General features: G+C 64.4%; 1 protein-coding gene across 1 annotated transcript in view; it reads right to left on the bottom strand.

Annotated features, from left to right (window-relative positions):
- LOC105470497 (collagen type XX alpha 1 chain) overlaps positions 1–13,055 on the bottom strand; it is a 42,473-nt gene that overhangs the window by 13,532 nt on the left and 15,886 nt on the right. The window contains exons 7-23 of the mRNA XM_071079056.1: positions 11,837–11,995; positions 11,396–11,515; positions 10,772–10,936; positions 9,989–10,153; positions 9,281–9,441; positions 8,684–8,813; positions 7,652–7,797; positions 7,445–7,568; positions 7,141–7,280; positions 6,649–6,778; positions 6,268–6,410; positions 5,939–6,071; positions 5,021–5,169; positions 4,713–4,842; positions 3,474–3,512; positions 1,934–2,072; positions 218–360 (exon numbers count right to left, since the gene is read on the bottom strand). Of these exons, the coding sequence (XP_070935157.1) occupies positions 218–360; positions 1,934–2,072; positions 3,474–3,512; positions 4,713–4,842; positions 5,021–5,169; positions 5,939–6,071; positions 6,268–6,410; positions 6,649–6,778; positions 7,141–7,280; positions 7,445–7,568; positions 7,652–7,797; positions 8,684–8,813; positions 9,281–9,441; positions 9,989–10,153; positions 10,772–10,936; positions 11,396–11,515; positions 11,837–11,995 (2,316 nt within the window). The remainder of the gene's footprint in view (positions 1–217; positions 361–1,933; positions 2,073–3,473; positions 3,513–4,712; positions 4,843–5,020; positions 5,170–5,938; positions 6,072–6,267; positions 6,411–6,648; positions 6,779–7,140; positions 7,281–7,444; positions 7,569–7,651; positions 7,798–8,683; positions 8,814–9,280; positions 9,442–9,988; positions 10,154–10,771; positions 10,937–11,395; positions 11,516–11,836; positions 11,996–13,055) is intronic.

Below are 13,055 nucleotides of genomic sequence, written 5' to 3' on the forward strand. Positions count from 1 at the left end.
GCAGCCCTGAGGATGCCAAACTGAAGGTGACCCTCAATGTGGCCCACGGCCCCCTGACCGGGACTCCCACCCAGGGTGGGCGCCCACACCCCTGCTGCCTGGGGGCGCTGAGGGCCTGGCCTGGAGGCTGGACTTCCTCTGACGGCCTCCCAGGGCTCTGGGGCCTCCCTGCCCCCACTCCTCCTGACCGCTGGGGGCGATGCGGGGCCCACATCACCGTCCAGCAGAACCCCGAGGACGGGCTGGAAGTCCTCGGCCGTCATCTGCCACAGCGCAAAGGCCTCACGGGGCGTCTCGGGAAGCACGCGCACAAGGAAGACGATGGTGTGCTCTGGAGGGAGCGGGGCTGGGTGGACGTCACTGTGGGGTTGGGGGAGGGGGAGGCACATGAGCAGACCCGAGGGCGGCCAAGCCTGGCAGGACGATCCGCTCACCCAGCCCCAGCCCCAGCCCCAGTCCCTGAAGCTGCTCTGAGGGTCGTGGTGGACCCCTGCACCCGCACGCCCTTCCCAGCTGTAGACTCAGCGTGGAGGCCGTTGGCTCCCTGAGAGCCCAGATTGGTGGGTCCACAGAGCTGAGGGTCTATGAGGCCACATGGGGCTTCCCTGCCTCGGTTTCCCATGAGTAACATCGGGTACATAAAGGACAGAATCCGCTCCCATGGAATGAGAAGGATTCAACAGAAGTACTCGGAGGCACCAGGCCCAAGGTCATCTCAGGTCACATCTCAGGTCACATCTCAGGAAGAAGAGAGAAGGGCAGGGGGCGTCTACACCACCTGAGACCACCAAGTAAGAGGGCTCTGCAGCCCGCTACCCAGAGAGGAGGGCAGGGTGTCTACATCACCCTGAAAAGAAACTGCCATGGGGGCGGAGCACAGGGGGTGTGCGCAGCAAGACTGGGGGAGGGAGAGGATGGTGAGGGAAGCTGGGGAACAGTCATCGAGTTCAGCCACGAAGACGCCGTGGTGACCAGGGGGCCACGGCCGAGCACAGCACAGGGGCTGGCGGCTGTGTGGGGAGAAAACAGGCTGGGAAAGACATTCCTAAGCCCCAGCAGTGCTAGATGAGTTTTTAAATAAATATATTTCTGTAATTTTAAAATCTCTGTTACAGAATGTAACTCACCTTTGTAACTTTTTTTTTTTTTTTTTAAGAGACGGAGTCTTGTTCTGTTGCCCAGGCTGGACTACAGTGGCACAATCCTGGCTCACTGCAGCCTCCATCTCCTGAGACAGACATGCTCCCACCCCAGCCTCCTGAGTAGCTGGGAACACAGGTGCCTGCCACTGCACCCGGCTAAGTTTGTTTGTTTATTTGTAGAGGTTGGGTCTTGCTGCATTGTCCAGGCTAGTTTCAACCTCCTGGACTCAGCCTCCCCAGTAGCTGGGACTGCAGATGTGCACCAACACACCTGACCTCCACCTTTATAATCAAACATTGTAACTTAAAATATCAGCAGCATACATCACAATTCAGGGTCACAATTAACAACACCTCTGTAAATAAGGTAGGAGCGTCATGAGATACCAGGAGTCGTCCCAAATCTCATGAGAAGCTATTTGAGCGTGATCGTTTCCTCTAACTCCAGCTATTGGCAGATTCATCCCATCGCCTCAGGTGGGAGAAAAGCTCTCACAGGAGGTCAGCCTGGGGCTCCTGCACGTTTGATCATGGCAAACAGACCCATACTTGGGTGCAAAAACATGCCAAGGGACTGCCCTCACTCCGCCCATGGAGATTTTATTAATTTGTCAAATGTGAATTTCCAAAGTGTGAGTACTGGGGTGAGTCAACCCTTTGCTGCTGTGGCAGCGCTGCCACGTCCCACAGCCTCCAGGAGGTCTCCTGCCCGTGCCCCGGCTCTATCTCCTCCTAACCTTCAGTGGCCCCAGCATGGGCTTCCAGCTCCACCCCAGCCCTCGCCCTCACACCTGACCCGTCTTGTCAGCTGGGCGTCCTTGAAAAGCGTGAAGGTTGGGGTCCCACCGAAGGCAGAGGGCTCCATGGCCACGCCCCGGATGGAAGCGTAAGCCTTTTCCACCAGGCCGAAGGCCACCATCAGGTCAAACCCTGGGGGACATGGAGGGGGGAGGGGGCACCAAGGGACCATCAGAGATGGCGGGGGGGAGGGAGGGGCAGGAGCGGGGACTCAAGAGGGACCCAGTGGCTGCAGCATGGTGGGAGGGAGGGGCTGACGCAGTGGGGTGAGTGGGAAGTCAGCACAGGGGCTGGGGGCTGGGCAGGGGTCTGCTTCAGGCCCTGGGCTGGGCATCGCCCCCCGTCCCTCCCCAGGGGAATCCAACACACTGAGAGGGGCCCCCCAGGCCTCCCTGGGAAATCACTGGGCCACACACCCAGCTTCAGAGACCCAGAGATGGACAGGGTGGAAGCCCAGCCCCCGACCATGAGCTCCAACTCCCACCTCTCACCCCTGCCCCCCAGCAAGCCCACTGCACAGCATCCCAGCCCACCTAGGGTCCTTCTCCCTCGGAGGAAGCCTCCGCCAGTGAGCTCCCCTTTGCTGGCACACAGCGTGGCCGGCTCGCTCCATCCACCCTGCCTGGGGGCCCGCAATGAGCCCATTCCCCGGCGAGCCCCACCCGCACAGAGCCGTAGGGGCCAACGCCATCCTCGAAGCCCCAGCTCCTTTCCCGCACTAACTGGTACAAAGTGAAGGGCGAAACCCCATTCACACTGCTGCTTATTGGCGCTGCCAGCAGGTCTGGGCAGGAGGCGGCAGAGGCCACAGCCCCTTCCAAGGCCTGTTTCAAGTCGGCCGTCCCTGCCTTCCCACCATCCCCGCCTGCCCCCCCGTCCTGTCTTGTCCCTGCTGCAGACTCAGAGCAGTCACAGCCCCACGGAGGTTCACTCGCTGAAGCCCTAGGTGAGACTCAGCTCTCACCACCCGCAAGCCTCCCTGCACCCTCGGGGCACCGTCCCCTGCCCTCGAGTCGTCCACCTCTCAGCCCCTCTCCGGGGAGGGACTCACTCTCAGGCAACTGGAATGAGGACCCCAGGCTCCGGTCAGCCGAGACCCTGGAATGGGCCTGGAAAGGACCCAGGGCCCCCAGCGCTGCCTGGGCTCTGCCAGGTCCTGGCCCTGACCTTGCACAAGTTTCGGCTCCCTCAGTGAGAAGCAGGAATAATCACCGCCCAGCCAGCCACAGGGACGTCTGTGGAGGTGCAAACCCACCCAAACATCCTCCAACTGCACCACCCCCAGGTCCCAGGTCACGACACCCTTGGCCCCCAAGCCCAGGAAGAGCCTGAGAGACTGCAGGCAGGGCAGGGCGGGCAGGCAGGGGAGGGCGGGCGGGCAGGCAGGGGAGGGCGCGCGGGCAGGGGAGGGCACGCGGGCAGGGGAGGGCGGGCAGGCAGGGGAGGGCGCGCAGGCAGGGGAGGGCGCGCAGGCAGGGGAGGGCGCGCAGGCAGGGGAGGGCGCCCAGAGAGGGGAGGGCGCGCAGGACCCACCTGGGAGGGAGCTGTCCGGGCGGAGGGCTGGGCAGGCTGCTGGGAGGAGACGGGGTCAGTGTGAGTGGACGCAGCCCGGCCCCCCATGCCTGACGGACCACTGGGGAGCGGCCGCTTCGTGGATGATGCCCCAGCCTGAGCTCCATCTGCACAGGTGGGACTGTGCTGTGTCCCATCTGCCACCCCCAAGACCAGTGGTCCCCACACCTCCCAGAAGAGCAAGGGAACAGGGATGGTCCCTGCCCCTCTGGATCTCACTGAGTGAAGCAGCTGCCCCCACTGTCCCCACAGAAGACAGGCCGGTGGGCCCAGGGTCGTACCAGGCATCCCACTGGGTGTGATACCCTTCGAGGGTACTGGTCACCCAGGTGTGACCTGAGCTGGCAGGGCCAGGGAGATGCCTGGCGTGCGGGGAGGCTGGGGGCACGCGTGTCCTGGGGGCAGGGAGATGCCTGGCGTGAGGGCAGGCTGGGGGCACGCGTGTTCTGGGGGGAGGGCGATGCCTGGCATGAGGGCAGGCGGGAGGCACGTGTGTCCTGGGGGCAGGGAGATGCCTGGCGTGAGGGCAGGCTGCGGGCATGTGTGTTCTGGGGGCAGGGAGATGCCTGGTGTTCGGGCAGGCTGGGGGCACGCGTGTCCTGGGGGCCTCGGGACATGGGCTTGCCCTATGGCAGGTGCTCAGAACCCTTCATGGGCAGAGAAGGCAGGAAGGAGCACCCCTGACAGGAGAAGCTGCTCTCCCCTCCCATGGGAAGGCCGCCTCGCCAGGGTAGCCGTCCAGGCAGTGAGGACCGCGACCCCAAGGGCGTGCAAGCCAAGACTGGAAGACCCCACAATGGGGAGGTTCCCCAGAGGGAAGCCGGTAGGTCGAGCTGGATGCCTCTGACAGCCCCCGCCCTGTACCTGTGGTTCTCCAGGAAACCAGCGAGAGACAAAAAACCAGCAACAGCGGCTCCCACCGTGGAAGACCCCAGGCAACTGTGACCATGTCCTCGTCCCTGGAGAATCCAGGCGGGGCCAGCCTGGGACCAGGCATCTCCAGCCCCCCGGGACCCCTGCCTGCCTGTGACCCCTGGGGTCATCTGGGTCTGGGGTTGGCTGGGTCTGGGGTCGGATGAGTCTGGAGCTGGCAGGGTCTGGGGTCTAGGGCCTGGCTGGGGCTGGGAGCTAGGGCCTGCCAGAGTCTGGGTCTACCTGGGTCTGGGTCTACCTGGGTCTGGGGTCTTGGTGCCCACTCACCTGTCTGGCCGGTGGCAGACACAGCCTCACTCCTGCCTGCTGCGTAGACAGCTGAGACCAGGACCCTGTACTTGGTGGCTGCCTGCAGGTCGGGGAGTGTCACGTGGCTCCTGGGTCCTGGCACGGAGACCTAGGGGAAGGGAGGGTACCTGGTCCCCACTTCCTGGGCAACTTTGTTTGTCCACACGGCTCAGCTGCCTCCCCGTGTCCCGCCACGGCAGAGCTGCCGCCCTCTGCAGACAGCATGGCCATACCCCTTCCAGGAGGCCCCATGAGGTGGAGCAGTCTCAGACTCTACCAAGACTCACGGATTTCTCGGGTCCTGAGCCAGAGGCGGGCGTGTAGGTGAGCCGGTAGTGGAGCACACGGCCACGTGGGGGTGTCCAGCTGACCTGCAGGCTGTCGGGGGTCTCCGAGGCCAGGGCCAGGTTGGAGGGGGGGCTCCTGTTCACTGTGGCTGGCAGAGAGCACGGGCTGTTTGGGGCTCAGGCCCCTCCAGAAAGGAGGCACCCAGTGGCCAGAGGACCAGCCGCCCAGCCCCTACCCTGCTCTGTGTAATGCCCCCACCACACCAAACCACACCCCTGCCACAGACCACACCACACCCCTGGCACACCCACACTGCGCCCCTGCCACAGCCTGCACTGCGCCACCGGCCATACCACACCGCACCCCTGCCACAGCCCACACCACGCCCCTGCCACAGCCCATACCACACCCCGGCACATCCACACTTGTGCCCCTGCCACGGCCCACATAACGCCACCTGCCACGACCCACACTGCGCCACCTGCCACGGCCCACATCGCACTGCCACACCACAACACGCCCCTGCCACAGCCCACACTGCACCCCGCCACAGCTGACACTGCGTCCCTGCCACAGCCCACGCCGGGCCCCTGCCACACCCACATCATGCCACCTGCCAGGGTCCCCACCATACCCCCAACCTGGGCTGCTGCCTGGGCTGCTCTGTGAGACACTATATGGTTTATGCACCCACCCTGCAAGACACTACATGACGTGGTCTGTGCACTCGGCCACTGGGGGAACACCTATCCCCGTGCAGACTCCAGTGACCGGGCCAGTGGTCAGGGGCTCCGGGAGCCGGCCTGCCAGCAGTTCTGGGAGTCTAGGGTCCTGGGCCTGTGGAGCGGGTGAGTCAGGGGTCCCCTTGGGCCATCCCTGCCCAACACTCAGCAGAGGGAAAGTGGAGGGACACCTACACGGGGTATAGCGGAGGGACACAGGGTCACTGCGGGCGCCATCCCTGTAGTAGGCCAGGATGGTGACGTCATACTCCGTGTGCCTCCCTAGGCCAGGCAGGACGGCCGTGCCGAGGTTCCCTGGGACAGAGATCTAGGGAGAGGAGAGCCCCAGGGGTCACCAGGTACAGTGGAGTCCTCAGACTGGGGGGTCCGGTGCACAGGCCATGGGCAGTGAGGCATCCCTGGGAGACAGGGTGGGTGCACACAGGGCTCTGAGCCCTGGACTTGGGCCTCAGGACTGGGAGCCCGGGGGGGCCCCTCTGAAGGACAAGTCCATCCCTGCCCACCTCGTGAGCCTTCCCCTCTCCCAGGGGCGTCCACTTGATCTGGTAGACAAGCACCCCAGATGGGGCTGCGGCCACCCATGCCAGCTGGACTGTGTCCCCTGGCAGCTCCGTCACGGACAGCTGGCTTGGGCTGGGAACTTTCTCTGAAGGAAGTGGAGACACAGGCTGGGGGTGCAGCCCCTGAGTCTGGGTGCCTCAGAGAAAGGGCAGCCACACCCAGGAGCACCCTATACCCCCATCCATCACACCCGTCAGGTGCCCATCCCCACCTGGCTCAGCACCAGCCCAGGGCAGGCACCCACAACACTTGATGTGAACTGTCTAGTGGGGTAGGATGAAGAACCCTCGCCGGGCCCCCAGTCCCAACCTCTCCCCACTCACTGGTGGTGACCTGGCCAGTCAACGTAGAGGAGCCACCCCCAGGGTAGAGGCAGGTGACGCGGACAGTGTAGGTGGTGGAGGAAGAGAGGGGCCCCAGCACGGCCGAGGTGGCATTCCCAGGAGTCTCTGTCTGCAATAGGTGGGAGGCCGACATGGCAGGCCCAGCCGGTGCCTGGAGCCCTTGCTGAGGCGGAGACCGAGGTCCAGCACCTGCGGCCAGGACTACCCCATGACTCCCCAAAAAATGGGAAAATGGGCTTGTCCTGAGAGATGGGAGGGCAACAGAACTGCAGGACGGCTGGGGTGGGGCCTCCCCAGCCTGGTCCCCCACAGCCCCTACACCCGCATCTGCCCCCACACCAGGTGCCCCCAGTGCGCCTCGTGGCGGCCATGGTTTTATGTGTGTTATTGATGGTTGGCTCTACCCCAGGCCTGCCTTAGGGCCCTGTGATCCCTCGAGACACTCGGGCCCCTGGCAGGCTCTGCTCTCACCTGCCCCGAGTGTCCACCCTCGCTGGAGACATAGGTGACCCTGACCAGGCGCACATGCCTTGGGGCGCCCTCCCAGATCACTCGCACTGTGTCGTGGCTCACGTCTGAGAAGCCCAGGTGTCTCGGGGGGGGCAGGACGGCTGTAGAGCACAGCAGAGCCTCAAGGCCAGCACGCGGCCTCCACAGCAGGGTGGGGTAGGGCAGGGGCTGGGACCAAGGGGGCCTGAGGTCCCCCACGCCATGGAAGACTGAGAAACAAGAAGGGGCACTTGTCCTGCAGGGCAGCCAGGGTTGGGACACTCACGGGTCCTGGCACGGATGCCCCGGGCCTCGCTGCTCTCAGGGCCTCGCAGGCTCTGCACCGAGATCTCATAGTCCCTGCCTGGTTCCAGGCCATCCAGCAGCACCTCGGACCGCCTCACCTGCACCTGCAGAAACATGACGTCCCAGGTCAGCCCCCACTCGCTCTGCCCCACTCCTCTGCCTCCCGTCACCCCCCGGCCCAGCTCACCTCTTGCTCCTCCTCCTCACCCTTGGAGGAAGCAGGTGAGCATCGCACCAGGTAGTGGGTGGCCCCGGCCGAGGGCTGCCAGGTGAGGTGGATGGTTCTGGGAGTCACTGTGGCCAGGGTCAGCGCCCGGGGCGGAGACAGAGGTGCTGGGGGGCCATGGGGGGGCACTTTAGGAAGGGAGCCCACACAGAGATCACACCCACGCATGGGAGGACCCTCACACCAAAGTGGGTGGGCGCGGCCACTGCCCGGCAGATGCACAGGATTCGAAGTGGCACTTCCCAGGCTTCACCTTGGGCCAAGGTTTGTGGCTCCAGCTCTGGGGACACAAGGCCACCCCACAGGTTTTGTTTAAGGCCATCTGCCTTGAGGTCATGGGAGGAATGTGGCCTCCAGGGTGAAAGGGGCCTTGGGAAACAGCCAGACACAAAAGGCCACATGGTGTGACTCCACCTGCAGGAAACATCTGGGACAGGCACATCCAGAGACAGAAGGTGGCTGGGGCGGGGGCGGGGGCGGGGGGCGGGTGTTTAGGGGTACAGGGGTTCCTCTGGGGGGGGTTGAAAATGATCTAACATGGACTGTAGCCATGGGTGACAGCTCTGAATATACCAAAGCCCCTGAAGTTGTACACTTTAAATGGTTAGATTATACGGTGTGTAAATTTCATCTCAGCAAAGCTATTACAGATGAGCTCATGGCAGTTCCTGGGGGTCCAAGAACCCAGCAAGCTAAGCCACGTGCTGGGGGCCAAGCAGTGGGGAACTCCATGAACACTGTGGACAGGGAGTATAATGGGTTGTGATTATGGTTGGGGTGATGATACCAATGGTACAGCTGGTGTTCAGAAGAGAACACCAAAGGTCAGAGGGACCTAGTGGCTCGGCCTCGGTCACACAGCAAGCTGGGCATGGTGCCAACTGTGGGTGGTTAAGATCCAGGGCTATGCTACCCTGGGGTGCCAGGCTCTGAGGGACGGTCACAAGTGGGGCCTCCCACCCAGAACCTGGCCACTGCCTCTGCCCCACCCACCTGTGGTCACCAGGCCCCGCAGGCCCTCGCCAACCCCGCCCTCGTAGATGGGGAACACGGAGACCAGGTACTCCGTGCGGGAGGTCAGGTTGTGCAGCTCTGCGGAGGCGGCAGGCCCCTCCACCACCACCTGGAACAGAGTGGGCAAGGACGGAGCCAGGAAGGGGGGTGCTGGGGGACAGGGAGCTTGTCATCTGGCGTGTGAACTCAGCTGGGGCCCGCCGGGTACCCCACTTCCCACAGGCCTGGGCTCCCGGTACCTACAACAGAGTGGTGCCAGGCACGGTGTGGGCAGGCCCACCACAATCGATCAATTGATCGATCCTTCAAAGGGAGAAGGCGCTCTGAGTCTGAACCTATCCCCAGCACCCTCGGAACGTCCCCTGCTCTGCCCTCCTCGGCCACCAAAACGCACTCACCCCAGGCTACCTCCCAGACACAGCTCCATGGTGAGTCCCTGGGCGGCCAGCCCCTCACCGCCCCCTTCTCAGCCTGGACCCAGTCATTTGTGGGCCTTTATTCCCGCCCTCCCTTTGGCTCATCACATCCACAACGGCTGCAGACCGGCTCGGGGAGCCCTGTATGTCAGCCCCTCACCTCCCTGGGGGTGCCACCTCTGGAGGCTCGCCAAACAATCAGATACTTGAGGGGGAGCCGGGGGGCTGGAGTCCAGGACACGTGGATGCTGGAGGAGGTCACCTGGCTCAGGACCAGGCCGGTGGGGGCGGGGAGGGTGTCCAGGGCTGGAGCCGCTGCTGCTGGAGGGGTGGGGGTGGGGGACAGGTGGTCAGAGCTCGAGCCCGTGAGTCCACGCTCCCCCTGGTGGCCACTCGCAGGAGGGACAGGAGCCCGTGTGTCCACGCTCCCCCTGGTGGCCACTCGCAGGAGGGACAGGAGCCCGTGTGTCCACGCTCCCCCTGGTGGCCACTCGCAGGAGGGACAGGAGCCCGTGTGTCCACACTCCCCCTGGTGGCCACTCAAGGGGACATGAGCCGTGTGTCCACGCTCCCCCTGGCGGCCACTCGCAGGAGGGACACGGGCCCGTGAGTCCACGCTCCCCCTGGTGGCCACTCGCAGGAGGGACAGGAGTCCGTGTGTCCACGCTCCCCCTGGCGGCCACTCGCAGGAGGGACAGGAGAGCCGCTCCCCAGACCCTCTGTGGACAGATATAAGCGGGGACTGCAAACCCCCTCAGAGCCACAGGAACCGGCCTCAGGTACCACCCGGGAGCCACAGTGTCCCCCCCTCCCCTGCCCAAAGCAGCCAGGTGGGGCTGCAGCCTGTGTGGGTGACCCTGCCCCGCACCTGGGCCCCGCCGTGGGCCCCCATCCTGCAGCCTCTGGCAGATGAGGCGGCTGAGCAGGCCAGCCAGTGCGCCAAGCTGCAGGAAGTCCAGCACGTTGTGGACGGTGATGTCCCGCGGCGGGGACGCCAGGAGCCTCAGCTCAGCCTCATCGGCGTTCTTCACACCTGCTCCAGAGGAGGGAGGTGAGGTCGGCCTGCACTGGGGTCACCCGAGGGGGCCGCCTGCAGTGGAGGTCTCCGTGGAGAGTGGGTCAGGAGCGAAGAGGCCTATAGGCTGTACTCGGCCCACCTGCCACCCACATGCCGGGCCAGGAGCTTCTGAGGGGTTGGGGGCATCAAGGAAGGGTCTCTGCTCCCAGGACTCCTGCCTCAAAATCTGGGGTTTCCTCCCCACAGGACAGAGTTGATTCACCTGTGAATCCCAGGCCCTGGAGGGTGCCAGGAAGCTCCTCGCCAGGGGACAGCAGGCGGGAGTCGCCAGGCACAGGGATGGTGGCCAGAGGGGGCAGCTGGAGCTGCTCAGTGAATATTGCACCAGGGAGGTTCACGCCACAGGGGTGGGGTTGGGGGGGATTCTACGGAAGGCACCAAACAGCAGGTGACTGAAAAGGAGCAGTCACCTCTGAGTGCCAGGTAGTGCCCAGCTCTGCGTGCAGCTCCCTGTCGTGAATGTGGAAGCTGGGGCTCAGGGACCAGGTGCCCGATGTAAGCTCCCAGCTGCAACCCAAAGCCCACCTGACAGTGAGGCTCCAGCCCAGGGTCAGGGGGCTGCACAGTGCTCACCCACAGCGAAGATGTTCACGCCCAGGTCCTTGAGGACATGAGCAGCAGTGTGCACATCGTCCTGGGACTTGCCGTCCGTCACCAGAATCACCACCTTGGCCGCCTCTGGACGGAGGCCGGCCGCCGGCTGCAGGTTCTGCCCCAGCACATGGGTCAGGGCGAGGCCTTGGGAGCAGCAAGAATAAAGTGACAGGCAGCTGCCAGCATCCCCTCCTGGTGCTCGGCTGGCAGCAACCAGACAGCAGAGATGCTCCTCTCCTTCCCTTGCAGGGTGCCAGGAGGCCAGGTGGCAGCCTGAGGGAGCAGGGAGGGTCTGCCTGTGAAGGGGCCCCAAGTGGCACCCCAAGTTCCCCAGCCAGGCCCTACCTGCAAGGTGAGCACCCCGACTGGGCTGGGTGTGGCCCCAGCCAGAGCTGCCACAGAACAGAGGAGCCACATGCTGGACATGGGCCCTCGTTTTCGTCCAAGGTAAACAAGGGGGTGACTCTGCCCTTTATAAAGGTGTGAACAGGGCTCAGGTCCACACCACTGAGAGCTCCATTTACACACACGCTCCCAGGGTCTGGGAGGGCGGCAGAAGGAGGTCCGCCCTCAGGATGGAGGGAGGGGCGGCCTGGGCCGTACCTGTGAACGTGTTCCCCCCCTTGTAGCGGAGGCGGTGCACAGCTGCCAGCACCTGCTCCTTGGTGCCGAAGGAGTTCAGGTTCCACTCAGTCTGGGCATCGCCGCTGTACTGAGTCAGGCCTGGGGAGCAGGGGCGTGGCCTCGGGCTGAGTTTCCAATGCTGAGGGGCCCAGGGAGCTGGCGCAAGGCACACCTGAGAGCTGCACGTGCCTCTGCGGTGTCCCTGGCCACAGCAGCCAGTCCCCAGAGAGAGTACGCTTGCAGAGCCAGGGCCTCCACACAGAGCGTCCCCAGAACACCCCAGAGGAGAAGGTGTCCCACCCCACAAGGTGGGAGCCCTGGCTGGTGCGGGGACCCCCACAGGTCACAGCCTCCGCCGGCAGTCAGAGCTGTGGGGACCACGCCCAGGTAGGGCAAGAGGCAGGCCGGGCCAGCACCCACCTACTTGGACCTTATCCGGCCCGATTTCAAAGGGTGCAATGACGCTGGCCAGGAAGTCCTTGACCTGCTGAAAGTGACTGTGGCCGATGCTCCAGGACCCGTCCACCAGGAAGACCATGTCAGCAGGCACAGGGGGTAGGCAGCGGAACTGGGGGCTGGCTGGGGTGGTGGGAGCGGGTGAGGTGTTAGGTGAAGCCCATCCCTGGTCCAAGACCCCCAAACTGCTCCCGGCCTGGCCCCAGCCCCCAGATCACCTTCCCTGGGGCTCCAGCCACAAGAGTGAGGCAGGCTGGGCCAGGTATCAGGGAAAGGACTCCAAGACCCTCAGGCCTCACCAGACTAGACAGCCCCACGCCGGCACAGCTGCACAGTCCAGCCACCACTAACGAGACGCAGCCTGGTGCTCGGGCACCTCTGTCCCCCACGGCTGCACGTGGCTATCTGCACGGGAGCCGGCCTTCGCTGCCCACCCAGATACCAGGCCCAGAAGCCCAATGGGTGCAAACCGGATGAGGAGGGGAGGGTGGGCACCACAGACGGCTCCAGCAGAGCCACCGTGAGCACTGCCCTGGCGGTGCTGTGGAGACAAAACCCCTACCCCCAGCCTGGCGCTCCCCAGAGTCTTGCAGGGACAGTGCCTGGTGGGGCAGGGACAGTGCCTGGTGGGGCGGGAAGCAGAGCCAGCACCAGATCCCTGGGGAGATGCCTGAACGAGGCCAGCAGCCATCACGGTGGAGCCCCCCGTGGGGCGACCGAAGAGGCCCAGCTGCTCTGAGGGGAGGACAGCACCAGACCCAAGGACCTCTGGAGGGATGTGTCCAAGTCTGAGGAGGTAGACACTTCCTTCAGTTCCAAGTCTGACAGGGGAGGTAGAATCCTGCCTCTGAGGACCCCAATCTGATGGAGGAGACAAAGCCCGGCCCCACCTGCAGAGGCCTTGTGGGCAGACACAGGGCACCTCCCGTCTGTGCCTACCCCTTACCCGGCTTCTCCTCTGTCCTGGTGTGATTCTGCCTCTCCACACCTGCGGCTGGCTGGGCAGGGCCCTCCCTCCAGGGCCCCCGGACCAGCTCTGCTCCTGATCCCACTCTTGGTGGAGCATGACCCAACCCTCTCACCACCTCCTAGACCCAGGCTGGAGGTTCCCAAAGGGGTCAGAGGTAGTGGGACCATCTGCTCCCAGTGGCCTGGCTTGAGTGAACCTGGGAACGTGACAGTC

Source organism: Macaca nemestrina, chromosome 15, assembly GCF_043159975.1.
Source record: "Macaca nemestrina isolate mMacNem1 chromosome 15, mMacNem.hap1, whole genome shotgun sequence".
NCBI lineage: Eukaryota > Metazoa > Chordata > Mammalia > Primates > Cercopithecidae > Macaca > Macaca nemestrina.